Here is a 20,643-nt window from a genome sequence, read left to right as displayed (position 1 = left end):
AATGCTGGGATGGGGTGCAGGGCTGGAAGGGGAATGGGGAGAGGATGGGTGCAGGGAGCTGGGAGACAGGATGGTGTATGGGTGATGGATTTAAGGAGATTGGGACAGGATGGGGGTGGGGGGGTGGGGGGGGTGCGTAAGGGGTAATGGATAGAGATTGGGAGCAGGATGGGGTGCAGGGGGCGGGAGCAGGAGATGTAATGGGTGAAGGGATAGGAGGTTGGGAGCTGGGATGGGGCGCTGGGGGGAGGGATGAGTGTAATGGGGTGAAGGGATAGGAGTTTGGGAGCAGGGATGGGGCGCTGGGGGGAGGGATGAGTGTAATGGGGTGAAGGGATAGGAGGTTGGGAGCAGGGATGGGGTTCAGGGGGTTAGGGAGCAGGGACGGAGGCGCGGGGGGGTTGGGAGCACGGATACTATTTGACTTCTCTAACCAGCTGTTTATTCTGCACTCACGACGCAAGCCTGAGCCGGTGCCAGCTGGCCCGACGCCAGGTGACTAACCCCCATCATGGGGTGTTTGTTCTCTGCCCCTCTCCCCGGGGGGTGATGCTCACGCAGCGCGATGTCTTCTCCGGGTTTCTTCTTTTAATTAGGCCTCGCTGCCCGTACCTGTTGTGACGTCTTTATAGCACAGAGGGCAGGGCAAGGAAACGTGGCCTGGATGGAGTGGAAAGCCAGGGGGTGGTTTGTAATTGGGGGTGGGGGGTTCCCCGGTCTGAGATCGGCCCCGCAGACTCATTGGGACAGAGTTGCTGAGCGTGATCTTTGTCCCGGATTTTGAAATCCTCTGGTAGGTGTCCTGGCCTTGAGTGTCAGAGGAGGATAAAGACAGAGCCGTTGAACTCGGGTTGACGTTCAAGGCAGGACTAGCTGAGGTTAGGTCAAGCTGGGACGGAGTCTCCCAGCCAACGGCGATGGCACAAGGCCCTGCTCGTGTGGCCACTGAGATACGAGAACGTAAAACCGGCCAGGCTGGGTCAGCCCAATGTCTCTGATTGTGGCTGGTGCCAGGTGCTGCACAGGGAATGAACAGAACGGGGCAATTATCGAGTGATCCACCCCCTGTCGCCTCTTCTCAGCTCCTGGCAAACAGCAGCTAGGGACACCATCCCGGCTAATAGCCATTGACGGACCCGTCCTGGATGAATTTAGCCAGTTCTTTTTTGGACGTTGTTATAGCTTTGGCCTTCGCAACATCCTCTGGCGAGGAGTTCCCCAGGTTGACTGTGCATTGTGTGAAGAAATACGTCCTTTGGTTTGTGTTAAACCTGCTGCCTATTCATTTCAGTGGGTCACCCTTGGTTCGTGTGTTAAGTGGAGGGCTTAATAGCACTTCCTTATTCACGTTCTCCACCCCATTCGGGATTTGATAGACCTTGGACACATCACCTCACGCAAGAGGCCAGGGTCAGGGAGGAATCCGGGAGTGCTCCTGTAGGCTGCCGAACCAAACGTGGGTGGGGGACCTTTCGACCCATGGAGGCCGCCCCGCTACAATCCCCTCTGCCTTGCCCGGCTTCAGCATCAGCCGCTCTTCATCCAGGAGCCGATCTCCTGCAAGCCCTGGTGGCGGTGGCGGCCTGGGACCCAGGACAGCCAGAGCCGTGTGTGCTGGGCTTGCCGGTTGGCATTCGAGCTACTGGTCGGACCCGTTCCCCCCACCGGCCGCTTGTGGATGTCGGAAATGACCAGTGAGAGGGTAGAGGTCCCCCATCACTACTGGTTGAGGGTGTGTCCCCAGACCCCCCCCTTTTAGCTCATTCCTCGTACCCCCTTTCCCCCTCCCCCGCCGCCTCCCTAATGGCCAACAGTGTCGGAGGTCCAGGCTGCCATCCCTGCTCCCCAAACCCCATCCCCTCTGTCCCCCAGCCCTGCTCCCCAAACCCCATCCCCTCTGTCCCCCAGCCCTGCTCCCCAAACCTCAACTCTTCTGTTCCCCCAGCCCTGCTCCCCAAACCCATCCCCTCTGCTCCCCATCCCTGCTCCCCAAGCCCCATCCCTGCTGCCCCCATCCCTGCTCCCCAAGCCCCATCCCCGCTGTCCAATCCTGCCCACCCCTCCCAAAACCATCCTGCTGTTCCCATCCCACTCTCCAAACCCCAACCCTGTCCCCATCCCTGCTCACCAGACCCCATTCCTGTCACCTCACATGGTACCCAACCCATCCTGCTGTTCCCACATCCCTGCCCCCAACCCCATCCCCTCTGTCCCATCCCGCCTCCCCAAACCCAACCCCGCTCCCCAGCCTCCATCAGCACTGCACCATCCATTGCTCGCAGACCCCATCCCTGCTTCTCCCAACTCTCAGACACCCTTTTTCCTTCTCCCTGTTCAACCCCAGCACCCTTCCTTCTCCTCTCCAATCCATCCGTTCCCAAAGCCCAGCACCCCTTCCTCTCCTCCAATCCATCCCTGTTCCCCAAAGCCCACCACCCCTTCCTTCCCCTCCAATCCATCCTGTTCCTCAACCCAGCACCCCTTCTTTCCCCCCAATCATCCTGCTCCCACCCCAGCACCTCCTTCCCCTCCAATCCATCCCTGCTCCCCAAAGCCCACCCCTTCCTTCCCCTCATCCATCCCTGCTCCCCATCCCAGCACCCCTTCCTTCCTCCAATCCATCCCTGTTCCCCAAGCCCAGCACCCTTCCTTCCTCCAATCATCCTGCTCCCAAAGCCCGGCACCCCCTTCCTTCCCCCTCCAAATCCATCCTGCTCCCCAATCCCAGCACCCCCTCTTCCCCTCCAGTCCATCCCTGCTCCTCAACCCCTCCACCTGAACTCTGTCCCGCCCACAGCACCTTTCTTCTCCCCTGCTCCCCAAACCCTGCAATCCTTCTTTCCCCCCAAACCCCTGAAGCCAACTGCGCCCGATCCCAAATCCAAGCACCCAATCCTGCTCCTCAAACCCCTGCACCTCGTTCCTTCCCCTCCAACCTCTCTCCTCCCCACCCCTCCACGCGCCCTGTTCCAACCCACAGACCCCATTTCTTCTCCCTGCTCCCCAAACCCCTGCACCCCGTTATCCCCCTCCAATCATGCCTCTCCAAACTCGTGCGACCCTCCCTGCCCCAAGCCCCATCACACCAACCCTGATCCCAAATCCAAGCACCCCATCCTGCTCCTCATCCCGGCCCCCTTCTTCTCCCTCCCAATCCATCCTTGTCCCCAACCCCCTCCACCGGAACCTTGTTCCCCACCCCACAGCACCCCTTTCTTCTCCCTGCTCCCCAAACCCCTGCAGCCCATCCCTGCACCCCAAACCCCACAACCCAACCCTGCTCCCCAAACCAAGCACCCCAATCCTGCTCCTCAACCCTTGCATCTCTTTCTTCCCCTGCACCCAACCCTCCTCCCAACCTGCCTTCCAGTTTCTTCGGCACCCATCGCTCTCCATGGGAGCACGGTGCAGGGAGCATTGAGCAACGGGCCCAGGCTCTCTCCACCTGCTGGCTCGGCTGGCCCCTGTCCCGGCCTTCTCTGGCACCAGCCCTGGGCAGCTGCTCTGTATTACAAACAGAAGAAGCGTCTGTCTCTGGGGAGAGGCCAGAACAGCCACCACCACCCAGGACGATGTGCAGCCACGTTGCAAACTGGAAGGACCTGTCCTGCTCGGTGACAAAGAGAGAAAGGGGGTGGGGAGAAGAGGTGGGGTCTGCAGGGCGTTGGGAGCAGACGGTGGAGCAGTGGAGATGGGGTGGGGAGCAGGGCGGGGGCAGTTGGATGGGGGAACAGAGGTTGGGAACAGGGATGGGGAGCGAGGGATGGGGGATGGGAGAGCAGGGTGGGAGCTGGGCAGCGGGGATGGATGGGAGCAGGGGTGGGGGCAGCGGGGATGGGGAACAGAAGGTGGGAACAGGGATGGGGGACAGAGGGGATGGGGGGAGGGGGGGCAGTGGGGATGGGGGTCAGAGGGGCTTGGTGGTTGGGCAGCGGAATGGAGATTGGGGCAGGAATGTGGGCAGTGGGGATGGGGGAGCAAGAGATGGGGCTGGGGAGCAGGGATAGGGAACGCGGGGCTGGGGAGCAGGGACGGTGTCAGCGGGGGATGGGAGTTGGGAACAAGTATGGGCAGCAGGGTAGGGAGGGGATGGGTTTGGGAGAGGGATGGGGGAACAGAGGTTGGGAGTGGTGGGGAATGGAGATGGTTTGGGGAATTGGGGCCCCGTCACACGGGCGCTGCCAGACCCTCCTGACCGAGATCGGGCCCCTGTCATGCCAGGCCGACCCCAGCTGGATCAGCCCCCACCTTGCATGACTTTCGATCCTCCTCGGTCGTGCAGGCCCATGCTTGGAGCTCCCCTGCCAGCGCTCTTGGCCGGCCATGGCCGGCTGGCACGTGCCCTGCACGGGTGCAGCGGGTGGGGGCGCGTGGAGTGCCTGGGGCCCTGCATTCCCCGCCCTCAACTCACGCTTGCCTCACCTCCCAAGCCAGCTGGGAATAAACAGAGGTCACCCGGCTGGCTTCGGCGGCACCGCAGAGACAGGTTCCAGACTATCTGCCCTGAGCCTGGCCCCGACCCACCCTGATGGCCATCTACAAAGTCCAGGTGGCCACGGCCAGGCTCACTGGCTTGCAGTTTGATACCATCTTCATCACCCTAGTGGCAGCCACGGGGAAAGCCCCAAGCATGTGCTGGAGGATACGGGTTTGACTTCAGCCAGATCAGTGAGTATTTGAGGGGGGTTCCTTGTGGCGGGGGGGGGGGAGGCTCCATCAGGAAGAAAGAGCAATGGTTGGGCCTGGCGGGGCTCAGGACCCTGGTTCTATTCTGGTCTGCCCCAGAGGCCAGCACTCGTGCCTCAGTTTCCCCATTGGGTACAATGGGGGAGATTACCCTGTTCTGGGTCTAGGCAGCACTTGAATCCTCAGACAAGTGTTGCTGGATCTCCACTCCGTCAGAGCGTGGCTGATTGCCAGCCAGACTAGATGACTTGCTACATGCAGTGAAAGAGGATGGGGGGGGAGGGGCAGCGCCCTGACCAGGGGGGCAGGCCTGGGGTACCTCCGTGCCAGCCCGGCGGGGGGGGGAGCCCCAGCCCTTCCCCCAGACCCCTGCCCCGCAGTGGGGGTGGGGAGACTGCAGCCTGGATGCCGGGGATTTCCATGGGGGTGCCAGCAGCTGCAGGGCTGAACGGTGCCAGCGCCCCCTCTGGTCTTTGGGCTCCACCCTCACCTGGCACTGGGGCCTGGGGTCAGGATGGGGTCTCATTGTAGGTCTGGGCGGCGCCCGGCGCGACGGGACCCCACTCTTGGCCGGGGTCTGAGCATCCCAGCTGGGGCTGGCAGCAGTACTGTGCCTCCAGGAGGTGGTCCCAGACACGGATGAAGGAGCAAAGGCTCGGGGTGGGCATGGGGCCAGAGGCCTGGGACCAGGGGGTCGAGTGCGGGGCCCTGGCCACTGGGCCAGTAGCTGGGAAGCGAGGCCGGCAGCTGGCACCCCAGCCCCAGGCTGGGGAGTGGAGGCCTGGGCGCCGGGCCGGAAGCCCCTCGTAAAACGTGGGGGTGCTGCAGCATCCCTCACACCCCTAGTTCCCAGGCCTGTGCCCTGATCTCAGTTGCAGCCTGTGCAGCACCTGGCGCAATTATTTACACCCCCTGGGGATCTGGTCAATAAGCTCTGTAAGTGTTTGTGTCATTTGGATGAAACGGCTATGGGGGGTGGGATTACAGTTCAGCAGGTCAAAGAGCTGGTCTAAGTGGGGCCCAGACCCCAGCCGATGTCGATGGGCCTCTCCCCATTGGAGTCAATGGGGCCAGATCCCGGCTGGTGTCGATGGGCGTCTCTCCATTGGAGTCAATGGGGCCAGACCCTAGCTGGTGTCAATGGGGCCAGACCCCAGCTCGTGTCAATGGGCGTCTCTCCATTGGAGTCAATGGGGCCAGATCCCGGCTGGTGTCAATGGGTGTCTCTCCATTGGAGTCAATGGGGCCAGACTCTAGCTGGTGTCAATGGGGCCAGACCCTAGATGGTGTCAATGGGCGTCTCTCCATTGGAGTCAATGGGGCCAGACCCTAGCTGGAGTCAATGGGGCCGGATCCCGGCTGGTGTCAATGGGAATCTCTCCGTTGGAGTCAGTGGGGCCAGATCCCGGCTGGTGTCAATGGGAGTCTCTCTATTGGAGTCAATGGGGCCAGATCCCGGCTGGTGTCAGTGGGCGTCTCTCCACTGGAGTTAATGGGGCCAGACCCCAGCCAATGTCGATGGGCGTCTCTCCATTGGGGTCAATGGGGCCAGATCCCGGCTGGTGTCAGTGGGCGTCTCTCCATTGGAGTCAATGGGGCCAGATCCCGGCTGGTGTCAATGAGGCCAGACCCTAGCTGGTGTCAATGGACGTCTCTCCATTGGAGTCAATGGGGCCAGACCCTAGCTGGAGTCAATGGGAATCTCTCCACTGGAGTCAATGGGGCCAGACCCCAGCCAATGTCGATGGGCGTCTCTCCACTGGAGTCAGTGGGGCCAGGTCCCGGCTGGGGTCAATGGGCGTCTCTCCATTGGAGTCAGTGGGGCCAGGTCCCGGCTGGGGTCAATGGGCGTCTCTCCATTGGAGTCAAAGGGGCCAGATCCCGGCTGGGGTCAATGGGCGTCTCTCCATTGGAGTCAATGGGGCCAGATTCCGGCTGGGGTCAATGGACGTCTCTCCATTGGAGTCAATGGGCCAGATCCCGGCTGGGGTCAATGGGCGTCTCTCCATTGGAGTCCATGGGGCCAGATCCCGGCTGGTGTCAATGGGTGTTTCTCACTTTGGAGTCAATGGGCCTAGATCCCAATTGGGTTCAATGAGGCTGAGGATCTGGCCCTGTTGATTGCAATGGAGAGACGCCCATGGGATCCAGCGATGGCGAAGAGGGAGCTGGACCCGCAGCTCTGCCTGTGCAACTCTCTCCTTCCTGATTGTCCAGGAACCCAGGCTCTGTGCACGGAGCTCGAACCCCACCCCCGTCCTCTGTCTCTCCCAGGTGCGGGAGTACAAGGTCCCCAGCAAGCGAGCCCTGGGGCCGATCCTGCTGATCCGGCTCCACAAGGAGCCCTATTCCTTCTTCCCCGAGAACATGTGGTACTGCAACACGGTCCGGGTGACGTCCCCCGAGGGCAACACCTACTGCTTCCCCTGCTACCGGTGGATTCAGGGCTACCGCACCGTGGAGCTGGCGGAAAGCACAGGTATGACCCACTGAGGGTGCGCCAGGACTCCTGGGTTCTCTTCTGCCCTCCTGCTTCTCGGTGGCTCCTGGATTTCTCCCAGGCCCTGGTGCGAGCTGTCCCTGCCAGGAGAAACCCACTGCCCAGTATATCTGAGGCCAGGTCTGCACCCAAGACACGTGGATGATTTTAAATCCAGTTTAGCCACGTCGGTGCACGTTTGCGTGTGCACACGCTTCAGCCGGCGTCACCTTGCTTTAAACAGGTTCAGCCTACGGGGGGTCAATTTACAGCTGGCTGGAGCTTGGCATGAGAGGGGTCAGCGACCGAGCAGAGACAATTTTCTTTGTTTTGATGACAAGTGGGAAGGGAGGAAAGGTACCATAGCCATTAGCTCGCTCACTAGATGCGTGTTGGGGGGAGGATGGCTGGCTGGCTAGGTAGATGGGTGCGTATGGGGAAAGAACATACGAACGGCCACACTGGGTCAGATCAAAAGTCCATCTAGCCCAGTGTCCCGTCATCCGACAGTGCCATGCCAGGTGCTCCAGAGGGAATGAACAGAACGGGTAACCACCGAGCGATCCTTCTCTTAGATAGATACATAGTTTGACTTAGTTGGGGACAGGGGCGGCTTTAGGCATTTTGCCACCCCAAGCGTGGCAGGCAGGCTGCCGTTGGCGGCAGCCTGCGGGAGGTCCCCGCTCCTGCAAATTCGGCGGCAGCCTGCAGGAGGTCTGCCAAAGCCGTGGGACCAGTGGACCCTCCGCAAGCAACCCTCACGGCGACCGGCAGAGCACCCCCCGTGGCTTGCCACCCCAGGCATGCGCTTGGCATGCTGGTGCCTAGAGCCGTCCCTGGCTGGGGATTCGTCCTGCTCTGAGCAGGGGGTTGGACTAGATACCTCCTGAGGTCCCTTCCAGCCCTGATCTTCTCTGATTCTATGATAGATAGAGGGGTGGATGGGGATATATTAGATAGATAGATAGAGGGGGTGGATGGAGGGATAGATTAGATAGAGGGGGTGTCTGGGGATAGATCAGTAGATAGATAGATGGATGGGGATGGATAGATAGATGGATGGATGGATAGATAGAGGAGGATGGATGGGGACAGATAGATGTGTGTACGGGGATAGATGGAGGGATCCCCACGTGTGGGGAGAAGTGCACTGGGGAGAAGAACGCAGTACGGGGATAGGGAGAGAGAGAAGGGGGGTGTAGGGGATTAGACAGTCAGCTAGAAGACTGGCACCAAGAAGCCCTGGAGGATTAGAGGGTCTGGGACACGTCCCCCACTCCAGGGTGTGGTCAGATTTCCTAGTCTCTCTCTCCTCTCTGCAGCCCAAACCCCTTGTGACGACTCCCACTACCTGCTCCAGAAGCACCGTCGGGAGGAGCTGGTGCTGCAACAGGAAAGATATAAGTGAGTCGAGGTGGGGGATATTGAGGGCCGTTCCCCCCCCTCCAGAGCAATGGGTTCAGGCTTCCTGCAAACTCTGGCAGCGTCACTGAGTCGGTTACAGCTGGGTCATGTTTTAAAGCCTTTCCCTGCAGCCCCAAGGGCTAGAAACGAATGAACCTTTTTTAAAAAAAACCCTCAGGCTGAGTTTCGGTTGCAATCAACTAAATCCGGGGGGCGGGATGGGGTCTGGGGGATGAGCCAGGAGGGCCGAGATGGAGGGTTCAGTCCCTGCTGTCTTAGTTAAGGTTCTGCCAGGGCTTGCTGCCCATGCTCCGTGCCTCAGTTTCCCCACCTATAAAATGGGGCAATGACGCCCTACTCTTTGCTAATGACAGGAGCCAGAGAGGCTTGTTATTAACCGGCTCTTCCCTGGGACAGGTGGCAGGAGTACAGCCCTGGCATCCCCTGGTGTGCCGATGTCGACAGCGCCATGACTGCCGAGCCCGACCTCCAGTACTCGTACCCCAAGGCCTCCGCTTTCTTCGGGCGTGGCGCGACGGCGTAAGTGGCGGGGCCGAAAGTCCATTTCCTAGGCTGGTGGCCCAGCTCCCCCGAGGGATTGAGGTGCCTAAATCCCATGGGAATGAAGGGGAGTTAGGCGCCTATATATCCTTCAGGAGCTGACCTTTCGTGTGTGTCGTTAGCAGATCCAGAAATTATTTCCTTAGCCAGACCTCTGCCCCACCCTCCAACCTGACCCTCTCTCCCCCCATCCACCCCTCTCTCCATCCACCCACCCCTCTATCTCCCGCCATCCACCCCCCTCTGTCTCCCCCTATCCACCCTTCTCTCCATCCACCCCCTCTCCATCTCCCATCATCCAATCCCCCCTCTGCCTCCATCCACCCCTCTCTCCCACCCCATCCACCCCCCATCTATCTCCCGCCATCCACTCCCCTCTCTGCCTCCATCCCCCCTCTCTCCCACCTCATCCTCCCCTCTCCCCGATCCACCCCCTCTATCTATCTCTCTTGCCATCCACCCCCTCTCTCTCCCACCTCATCCACCCCCTCCTTATCCACCCCCCTCTGCCTCCATCCCCTCTCCCTCCCATCCACCCCCTCTCCCTCCCCATCCACCTCTCTCCGCATCCACCCCTCTCTCCCGCTGTCTTTCTCCCCATCCACCTCCCCTCTCTATCTATCCCCATCCACCCCCTCTATCTATCTATCTACCCATCCCCATCCACCTCCTCTATCTACCCATCCCCATCCACCTCCTCTATCTCTCTCTCTCCCCATCCACCCCCTCTGTCCATCCCCATCCACCCCCTCTGTCCATCCCCATCCACCCCCTCTGTCTCTCTCTCTCCCCATCCACCCCCTCTATCTATCTACCCATCCCCATCCACCTCCTCTATCCATCTCTCTCTCTCTCCCCATCCACCCCCTCCTCTCTCCTCTCTCTCTCTCTATGTGTCTATCATGTATGTATGTAGTTTCTGCAGGGCTCAGTTGCATTCAGCATTGTCCTCGGAGGTCGGGCTGGTCAATATAAAATTGCTGCTGCTCTGAGGAAGGTTGAGGCAGGGACTGGCGGGGCAGGAAGCAGCGCCGGAGAAAGAGCTGCCCCACCTCGCCGGCTGGATCCCGGCTGGCTGGGCCCATGCCAGCAAAAAGCCTTTTCATGCAGGCCGACGCGTCTGGGGGCAGGGGAGCCGAGAACTGGAGGTCCCGGCGGTGCTGGGGCTAAGGGACATGGAACCGGGGAGGGATTTGCCCCGTCTGTGGCATTGGCTATTGGGTACTGGCCCCCACGTCCAGTGCTGTGGGTGAGGTCGGCCAAAGGGCTGGCCCCGTAGCTAGAGAGACAGATAAGTGGGGTGTGTGGGGCTGGAGAGACACAGGGGTGTGTATGGGGAGAGACGGAGGGTGTGAAGGAGGCACATGAGGGGATGGACAGACAGCGGGGTGTGCATGGGCCAGATGGACAGAGGGTGAACATGGGGTCAGACACAGAGAGTGGGGTGTATGGGGACAGACAAAGGGGTCGCATGGGGCCAGACAGACAAGTGTCTATGGATGGACAGAGGATGCACGTGGGAAGAGCCAGGCAGAGAGGTGTGAGGGGGTGGACAGACAGAGGATGTGTATGGGGTCAGAGGGATGTGAGGGGTGGACAGACAGGGTGTGTATGGGGTCAGAGGGGTATGAAGGGGGACAGACAGAGGGTGTGAATGGGGTCAGAGGGGTGTGAAGGCTGACAGAGGGTGTGTATGGGGTCAGAGGGGTGTGAAGGGGGGACAGATAGAGGGTGTGTTTGGGGTCAGAGGAGGCAGAGTGTGAGCAGGGGATGGACAGAGACAGGCGTGAAGCGGGCAGAGGGGTGTGAGGGGCAGAGGGGCAGGGGGATGGACAGATGGGGCTTGAAGCGGGCAGAGGGGCATGGACAGAGGGGTGTGAGGCGCAGAGGGGGATGGACAGACGGGTGTGAGGGGTAGAAGGGCATGGACAGAGGGGTGTGAGGGGCAGAGGGGTGTGAGGGGCACAGGGTGTGCAGGGGGATGGACAGACGGGGTGTGAAGCGGGCAGAGGGGTGTGAGGGGCACAGGGGGATGGACAGACGGGGTGTGAAGGGCAGAGGGGTGTGAGGCGCAGGGGGCTGCGTGTGGGTCGAGGCACAGGGCACACGCAGTGGGAGGGTCCTGCTCTCTGAGCCCGGCTCTCTGTGCCCACAGGCTGCTGGAGTGCAAGGTGAAGGGCTTCCTGGACCGGCCGTACTCCTGGGAGAAGTTGTCAGACATCCCCAAGCTTTTCTGGTTCTACGGCAACCGGGTCTCAGGTCTGTGCTGCCCCACACACTGTGGGGAGGAGCAGGCAGGCAACGCCAGCACAGGGCTTCCTCCTGGCTCCGGGACCCCCTTCTGCTTCCTGGCATAGCCTGTGAGTGCTGAGCCCACACATGGCCCCCCCAGGTCAACTGGTCCTGCCACTCTCAGCCCCCCACCAGGGCTCCCCTCAGGACTTCCAGCCCCCCTGCTCTAACCACTAGACCCCACTCAGCTCCATGAGCTGGGGAGAGAACCCAGGAGTCCTGGCTCCCAGCCCCCCTGCTCTAACCCACCAGCCCCCACTCCCCTCCCAGAGCTGGGGTGAGAGCCCAGGAGTCCTGGCTCCCAGCCCCCCTGCTCTAACCCACCAGCCCCCACTCCCCTCCCAGAGCCGGGGAGAGAACCCAGGAGTCCTGGCTCTCAGCCCCGCCCCCTCAGCTGTAACCACCAGCTCCCACTTCCTTCCCAGAGCCGGGAGAGAACCCAGGAGTCCTGGCTCTCAGCCCCGCCCCCTCAGCTGTAACCACCAGCCCCCACTCCCCCTCCCGAGCCAGGAGAGAACCGAGGGTCCTGGCTCCTTCCCCTCTGCATCTTAACTACGCCCCCCTCCCCCCCCCAGAGCTGGGAAGCACGCGAGGAGTCCTGGCTCCCAGCCCCCCCTGCTCTAACCCACCAGCCCCCACTCCCCCCCAGACCCAGGGAAGAAACTCAGAGTTCCTGGCTACAGCTGCGACCCCCGCCTTCCTAATCAACACACACCATCCCCCCCCATTAGGCCAGGGAGAAACCAGGAGTTCCTGGTCACCCGCCTGCTTCTAACATGAGACCTCACTCCCCACACCACGCCCCGATGCCAGGAAATCGATACAAGTCAGGGTTGGAAGGACCTCAGGAGGTATCGTAGTCCCACACCCTCTGCTCAAAAAGCAGGACCCACCCCAACTAAATATCCCAGTGAGGGCTTTGTCAAGCTGATCTTTAAAAAGACCTCTAAGAAGGAATTCCCCCCTCCCTAGGAACCTTCCCGTGCCTTCCACCACCCTCCGTAGGGAAATAGGTGTTTCCTAAATCCAACCTAAAACCTCCCCATTGACTTGAGACCGTTCGCTCCTGGCTTCTGTCATCTGCCTCGCACTGAGAACCAGCCAAGCTCCATCCTGGCTTTGTACACCCGTTCCAGGTAGCTGAAAGCTGCTATCAAATCCCCCCTCACTCTTCTCTTCTGCAGACTAAACAATCCCAGTTTCCCTCAGCCTGCTCCTCCTAATCATGTGCTCCAGCCCGCCTAATCATTTGTTGCCCCTCCACTGGGACTCTTTCCAATTTTTCTCACATCCTTCTTGAGTGTGGGGCCCAAAACTGGACACAGGGCTCCAGATGAGCCCAGCCAATGTCGATTAGAGGGTAAATCATCACATCCCTTCGATTGCTGGCTAGTGCCCCTACTTATACAGCCCAAAATGCCCGTGCCTTTCTGAGCGACAAGGCACCCTGCTTGACCCATATCCAGCTTCTCGTCCACTGTTAAACCCCCAGGTCCCTTCTGCAGAAGCTGCTGCCCAGCCACTCGGTCCCTAGTCTGTATGTGATGCCTGGGATTGTGTCATCTAAGGGCAGGACTCTGCACTCTCCCTTGTTTGAACCTTCATCAGTTTCTTCTCGCCCATCCTCTAATTTATGTAGGATCCCTGCTGTAGTCTGTCCTAGCCCTCCATGCGTATCTACCACTCCTCCCAGTAGTGTCATATGCAACTTGCTGGGAGTGCAGGCACGCCATCCTCCAGGATATTAATGAAGATTGAACAAAAACCCAGCCCGAGGACTGACCTTGGGGCAGCGGTCTGACACCAGCTGGGTAGGATAGCTTATGGCTTACTTGAACATTACCCTGCTAAAGTCCAGCGTTGTGAGTTCATCCTTGAGGGGCCACTTAGGGATCTGGCATTTAGGGCAAAAATTGCTTCTGCTAGTGGAGGCAGGGGGCTGACTCAATGACCTTTATATCTCCAATATTATTTATCTAGACATGGTGCCCTGATCGCTACCTGTTGAAGCCCGTTATCTAGCCAGCTTCTATCCACTTTATGTCCATTTCATCCAGCCCTATACTGCCTGTAGACTTGCTGGCAAGATACTGTGGGAGACCATATCAGAAAAGCTTTTGGGAAAGTCAAGGAATAACACATCCACTGCTTTCCCCTCTCCACCCAGAGCCAGTCATCTCCTCGTAGGAGCAAATTAGGTTTAGTCAGGCATGATGTGGCCCTTGGTGAAATTCATGACGTGACGTTCCCAATCACCTTACTTCCTCAAATCTGGCTCCCAGTCCTAGCTGAACCACAGACGGCGCGCGAGTTCCCCTCCCAGAGCCGAAGAACCCAGGAGTCCCTGGCCCAAGCGCCCCCCTGCTGCTGATCTACGCAACGCCCCACTCCGCCTCCAGAGCCGAGGAGAGAACCCAGGAATCCTGGCTCCCAGCCCCCCCTGCTCTAGCCACCAGACTCTACTCCCCTCCCAGAACCAGGGAGAGAATCCAGGAGTCCTGGTTTGCAGTCCCCCCCGCTCTAACCACTAGACCCCACTCCCCTCCCAGAGTCAGGGAGAGAACCTAGGAGTCCTGGTCCCAGCCCCCTTGCTCTAACCGCTAGTCCCCACTCCCCTCCCAGAGCTGGGGAGAGAACCCAGGAGTCCTGTCTTGCAGCCCCCCCTGCTCTAACCACCAGACCCCCCCTCCGGGCATTGGGGTTTTATTTAAAGGGCCAGTGTGTGTGTCCCCAGAGTACGTCACTAAGCACTGGCAGGAAGATGCTTTCTTCGGGTACCAATATCTGAACGGGTTCAACCCAGTTCTGATCCGGAAATGCACGGCACTCCCAGAGAACTTCCCCGTGACACAGGAGATGGTGGCCGGCTCCCTGGGGGAATCCACCAGCCTCCAGGAGGAGCTGCAGGTAACACCTTGTCTCCCCAAAATAATCAGGGCCTGGCTGATTCCCAGCCCTGCTGAGTCCATCCTGCCCTCCTTCCCCAAGAACTCCTGCTGGTGGGAGCACGGTGCTCTCTTCCCAAACTAAACTGTTTTAGCATAGCTGGGGCTGGGTAAATAACTGCCACGCCCCAGAGGTGGCTGCATCTCAGCGCCAGGCGAGGGGTCCCTGGGTAACCAGCCTCCCTGCCCCAGAGGTGGCTGCATTTCAGCGCCGGGCAAGGGGTCCCTGTGTAACCAGCTACTCCACCCTGGAGGTGGCTGCATTTTAACACTGGGTAAGCGATCCCCGCGCAGTGCTATGTATGTTGCTTGTTGGGACACTGCTGAAGGAAGCTCACAGCCCTGGGAGCGGGGCACTGACCCTCCTCTGCTCCGCATGACAGAGAGGGAGCATCTATATCGCAGATTACAAGCTCCTGGAAGACATTCCCACCACTAAAGTGAATGGACACCAGCAGTACATCGCGGCGCCCCTGTGCCTGCTGCATCAGAAACCCAGCGGGGAGGTCGTCCCCTTGGCCATCCAGGTGAGGGGCTTCTCTGCTTGCCAACGCCCAAGAGGGGGTTATCGGGGCCCCTCCTGAGCTACTTGGGCCCCCCTGCCGCTAGGGAGCAACTCGGCTCCACCATTGCTAAAGGCACAATTATTATGGTGGGCAGGGCGTGAGTGTGCCAGGCGCTGCACAGACCCAGTGGACCCATTGCTCTGATCCAGCGGGGATACGGGGTGAATGGGTCCACTGGGGGGATAGGGGCTGGATGGCCCATTGCTCCCATCCGGAGGGGATACTGGGCTGGATGGGCCCATTGCTCTGATCCAGGGGGGATACAGAGATGAATGGGTCCATTGGGGGGATAGGGGCTGGATGGGCCCGTTGCTCCCATCCGGAGGGGATACCGGGCTGGATGGGCCCATTGCTCTGACCCAGGGGGGGATACCGGGCTGGATGGGCCCATTGCTCTGACCCGGGGGGGATACCGGGCTGGATGGGCCCATTGCTCTGACCCGGGGGGGATACCGGGCTGGATGGGCCCATTGCTCTGACCCGGGGGGGATACCGGGCTGGATGGGCCCATTGCTCTGACCCGGGGGGGATACCGGGCTGGATGGGCCCATTGCTCTGACCCGGGGGGGATACCGGGCTGGATGGGCCCATTGCTCTGACCCGGGGGGGATACCGGGCTGGATGGGCCCATTGCTCTGACCCGGGGGGAATACCGGACTGGATGGGCCCGTTGCTCTGATCCAGGGAGGGATACCAGGCTGGATGGGCCCACTGCTCTGATCCAGGGAGGGATACCAGGCTGGATGGGCCCACTGCTCTGATCCAGTGGGGGTACAGAGATGAATGGGTCCATTGGGGGGATATGGGGCTGGATGGGCCCACTGCTCCTATCCACGGGGGATACAGGGGTGAATGGATCCATTAGGGGAGATACCAGGCTAGATGGGCCCATTGCTCAGACCCAGAATGGGCTGGATGGGCCCATTGCTCTTGCCTGGGGGGTGGATACCGGGCTGGATGGGCCCATTGCCCAGATTCAGTTAGGGATACTGGGCTGGATGGGCCCATTGCTCTGATCCAGGGGCGGGGATACCGGGTTGGATGGGCCCATTGCTCTGATCCAGGGGCGGGGATACCGGACTGGCTGGGCCCATTGCTCTGATCCAGGGGGGATACTGGGCTGGATGGGCCCATTGCTCTGACCTAGGGGGGATACTGGGCTGGATCGGCCCATTGTTCTGACCAAGGGGGGATACCGGACCCATTGCTCTGACCCAGCTCCCCCACAGCTCAGCCAGCACCCAGGTCCCGACAGCCCCATCTTCCTGCCCAGTGACTCCGAGTGGCTGTGGACTCTGGCCAAGACCTGGGTGCGCAACTCCGAGTTCCACCTGCACGAGGTCACCTCCCACCTGCTCCGCGCCCACCTGCTGGCCGAGGTCTTCGCCGTGGCCACCCAGCGCCAGCTGCCCATGTGCCACCCCCTGTACAAGGTGACGGGGATGGGGCGGCTGTGGGTGGACGGGGCCCCACTCTGCTTGGCGCATCAATCAATGGGACGGCGACAGGCACCCAGTGTCCACACCTGGCACCTTATGCACAGAGCAAACAGGTGGCATCAAGGGGTGGGGCTAGTCCCATTCCTGGCTACCCACTGCTACAGGTGCTGGGAGTTGACCAAGGGCGCCCAGTTCTTGCTGTGCCCAGTGTGTGTGCACGCGCTTTGCCCGGTGTATGCCCCAGATGTGCCCGCCTGGGGCACATACCTCCCAGAGGTGCCCCGTGTGTGCCTTTGTGATGCTCAGACAGCCCCAGCGGGATGTCTGTCCCTAGACATGTGAGTTTGGGAGGGGCCCAGCCCAGTGTGTATCTCCGGAAGTGAACACAGGAGTCACCCGTATCGCCGTGTGTGTGTTCTAGAAGTGCCCAGCTGTGTGTGTTTGTGTGTTGCAGACATGCCCAGCTGTGTATGGGTGTATGGTGCAGACATGTCTGACTGTATACGTGTGTGTGGTGTGGTGCAGACGTGCCCGGCCATGTGCGGGCGGGTGTGTGGTGTGGTGCAGACGTGCCCGGCCGTGTGCGGGCGGGTGTGTGGTGTAGATGTGCCCGGCCTTGTATGAGTGTATGATGCAGACATGTACATGTGTATGTAGTGCAGACGTGTCTGGCTGCATACGTGTGTGTGTTGCAGACATACCTGACTGTATACAGGTGTGTATTGCATATATGTGCGGCTGTGTGCGTGTGTGTGTTGCAGACATGTCTGGCTGTGTACAGGTGTGTGGTGCAGACATGTCCGGCTGTTTACGTACGTGTGTGTGTGGTGCAGACATGTCCGGCTGTGTACAGGTGCATGTTGCATGTATGTCCGGCTCTGTGTGTGTGTGTGTGTGTGTGTTGCAGACATACCTGGCTGTGTACAGCTGTGTGTTGCATGTATGTGTGGCTGTGTGCGTGTGTGTGTTGCAGACTTGCTCGGTTGTCTGTGTGTGTGTATTGCAGATGCGCCCAGCAGTGTATGAGTGTTTGTGCTGGAGGCGTGTCCAGCCGGGTACCTGTGTGTGCGCCAGAGGTGGCCAGCTGTTGGCGTGTGTTCCTGAGATGCCCGGCTGCGCAAATTCCAGTAGTGCCCAGCTGTTAGTGTGCTGACCCCAGCTCTTTGCTCAGTTCTCCGCTGCCTCCTGCACCAAAGACACCTCCCTAGTGCCCTGCAACCAGGGTGGATCAGAGAGAACAAAGCCATTCACCTCTGCAACGTCTCTTCTCCACTCCGGAGGGACCGTGGCGGTGGTGGGTTGGCTCCTCCTCCCCAGCTGCTTCAGCCCCTGCGCCTCTTCTCTTCCAGCTGCTGATCCCTCACGTCCGGTTCTCCATCCACATCGATGTCCTGGCCCGGACCTTTCTCATCAGCCCCGGGGGAGTATTCGATCGGGTAAAGACAGGATTGTCTCATAATAATAATATAATCCTTTGCTTGTAGCTGGTGCTTTTCATCCCTAGATCTCGAAGCACTTTGCAAAGGACATCAGGAGCATTAGCCTCATTTTACAGATGGGGAAACTGAGGCAGGGAGTCATTTGCCTATGCTCACTCAGCATGCCTTTGGTAGAACCCAGGGAAGCTGGGTGCTAGCCCCGGGTGCTAGCCCCTAGGCCACACTGCCTCCCATAGCACTTTCAAAAAGGAGGGAAAATGACCAAACTGCCAGTCAAATCAACCACACCAGCAAATTGCTGACGGCCTGCTGTGACTGCCCCTCTCAAACTCCACCCACCCAGCTCCACCCCCAGCCTGCTCAACCAATCAAATGCAAGGCAGAAGCAGCTCCTCCTGGAGGTCGGCGCTCATTGGCCGCCTCACAACGGGGATCCAGCGAACGTCCTTTTCCACACAAAGCCGGGCCCATTGATAACGGAAATCAGATTTCAATCCGGTTTAGTGACAACCCCCCATGTGGACGCTCTTAATTTGCTTTCGTAAGTTCGATTCCCAGCACTGTCCCAGCCCCTGGGCAATTAATGCCAATTCCAGTGTCCTACCCTCTCCCCTGGCACCTGCCGCTCCATGGCAGTAACCCCCATCTGGCCCGGGCTGGGCCTATATTCCTCAGGCCATAGCGACCGGGCGTCGAGGCCTCGCCGTGCTGCTCCGCAAGGCCCTGGAGAACCTGACCTACCGCACGCTCTGCCTTCCTGATGACATCCAGGAACGCGGCGTTGCCTCCCTCCGGAATTACTACTATAGGGATGATGGGCTCAAGATCTGGGCAGCTATCGAGAGGTGAGGGGGGTGCTGTGTAGGGAGGAGAGATGCAGGGGAAGGGGTTAGACCTAGTGAAATCATAGGGGGCAAAGCGGTGGGGCTCTGAGTGTGGAGGGGGTCAGGGGCAGAGTCCCCTGGGAATCCAGGTCTTGTATGGGAGGAAGCCCTGCATACGGGGCTTGTTCTGCTGGGATCCAGCAAACATCCTTTCCCACACAAAGTTGGGCCTGTTGATACCTGAAATCAGATTTCAATCCAGTTTAGTGACAACCCATATGGACGCTCTTAATTCATTTTCATGGAAACCACTTCGACACGAGCCCAATCGAAGAACAGCAAAATGAGCCCGTCAGCCCCAGGATCTGCTGCCAGTTCATAAAATCATAGACTATCAGGGCTGGAAGGGACCTCAGGAGGTATCTAGTTCAACCCTCTGCTCAAAGCAGGACCCACCCCAACTAAATCATCCCAGCCAGGGCTTTGTCAAGCCGGGCCTTAAAAAACTACTTTCAATGAACTGACTTTAAATTCACTTCTGTGCTTAACCTGAGTCTCCATTTAGAGGGTAACATTTTTCCAAAGCGCCCACACGGTCAAAGGAGTGAGAGGTTTTTTTTTTTTGTTTTTTTTTTTGCTGGGTGGGCAGTTTTGAAAAGTATAAATAAATAAATAAATAAAATAAAACAGTTTTAGGTTGGTCTCCCAAACTGACAATTTTCAAAATTTTCAGCCCCTCGAAAAATCACATCCAAAAATAAAATTCCTTTCAGGTGAAACGAAACATTTTGTTTCGTGTCAATTGACCTGGTTTGTTTCCATCTGGAGCATTTTGACATATTTTTGTCTTTTTTTCTTTTAATTCATTTCCAGGACTTTTGGAACACCACAAAAAATATTAAATTTTTCAGGGAGGTTTCCAGATTTTTGGACGGTTTGTTTTTCAGCCCCAAATTTGGCAAAACCGAATTCATTTGTGAACTCGTTCAGGGTCACTGCGACTCCATTTTGTACCCCCCAAAAGTTTCAGCCCAAGCCAGTATCGCCAGAAACTCCCGTGAAGTAGGGAGGCCCCACTCCCCGTCCCCACTCGATCCCTTCTTCCTAAGGCTCCGCCCTCACTCCGCCTCTTCCTCGAGGTCCTCCCCCTGCTTGCGCCTCTCCACCCCCTTCCCCCATCGCTTTTTACCTGCCTTAAGGGGAAGCTATGGGGCCATGGCCCCCTGGCCTCCCCTGTTCCGGCCACCCTGGTGCAAACATTTCATCCTGCTCGACTTAGGACCCTAAATGCCAATGTCAATGGGATTTAGGCACCAAAGTAGCTCAGGCATTTTTTTAATTGCTCTGGGTGCCCAGCTGCCATTGTAAATTTAATCCACAATGCACCTAAGTCCCTTATGAGAATGGCAGGCAGATTCCTAAATCACTTCGGGGCTTGGAAACTTTTGGACCCAATCTCCTGCACTTAGGATGGAAGAATCCCAGGCACCGCTACGGACTAGGGACCTAATGGCTAGGCAGCAGTTCTGCAGAAAAGGACTGAGGGGTTACAGTGGACGAGAAGCTGGATATGAGTCAGCAGTGGGTCCTTGTTGCCAAGAAGGCTAATGGCATTTTGGGCTGTATAAGTAGGGGCACTGCCAGCAGATCAAGGGATCTCAATTTCCTCTATTTGACATTGGTGAGGCCTCATCTGGAGCACTGTGTCCAGTTTTGGGCCCCACGCTATAAGAGAAATGTGGAAAAATTTGAAAGAGTCCAGCGGAGGGCAACAAAAATGTTTAGGGGGCTGGAACACATGACTTATGAGGAGAGGCTGAGGGAACTGGGATTGTTTAGTCTGCAGAAGAGAAGAGCGAGGGGGGATTTGATAGCTGCTCTCAACTACCTGAAGGGGGTTCCAAAGAGGATAGATCTGGACTGTTCTCAGTGGTGGCAGATGACAGAACAAGGAGCAAGGGTCTCAAGTTGCAGTGGGGGAGGTTTAGGTTGGATATTAGGAAACACT

At 58.9% G+C, this 20,643-nt stretch overlaps 2 protein-coding genes across 2 annotated transcripts in view; both read left to right on the top strand.

Moving 5' to 3' along the window:
• PER1 (period circadian regulator 1) overlaps window positions 1–20,643 on the top strand; it is a 370,577-nt gene that overhangs the window by 127,710 nt on the left and 222,224 nt on the right. The window lies entirely within an intron of this gene.
• The window catches only part of LOC142047485 (hydroperoxide isomerase ALOXE3-like), a 24,155-nt gene continuing 4,429 nt past the window's right edge, over window positions 918–20,643 (top strand). Inside the window, 13 exon segments of the mRNA XM_075070650.1 lie at window positions 918–960; window positions 4,509–4,601; window positions 4,604–4,668; window positions 6,961–7,165; window positions 8,488–8,569; window positions 8,987–9,109; window positions 11,286–11,389; window positions 14,157–14,329; window positions 14,751–14,894; window positions 16,163–16,366; window positions 17,722–17,808; window positions 18,487–18,656; window positions 19,583–19,697. Of these exon segments, the coding sequence (XP_074926751.1) occupies window positions 918–960; window positions 4,509–4,601; window positions 4,604–4,668; window positions 6,961–7,165; window positions 8,488–8,569; window positions 8,987–9,109; window positions 11,286–11,389; window positions 14,157–14,329; window positions 14,751–14,894; window positions 16,163–16,366; window positions 17,722–17,808; window positions 18,487–18,656; window positions 19,583–19,697 (1,608 nt within the window).

Source organism: Chelonoidis abingdonii, chromosome 11 (genome assembly GCF_003597395.2).
Source record: "Chelonoidis abingdonii isolate Lonesome George chromosome 11, CheloAbing_2.0, whole genome shotgun sequence".
In the NCBI taxonomy this organism is placed as follows: Eukaryota; Metazoa; Chordata; order Testudines; family Testudinidae; genus Chelonoidis; species Chelonoidis abingdonii.
The sequence above is the reverse complement of the archived record's forward strand: the minus strand, read 5'-3'. Positions and strand labels throughout refer to the sequence as shown.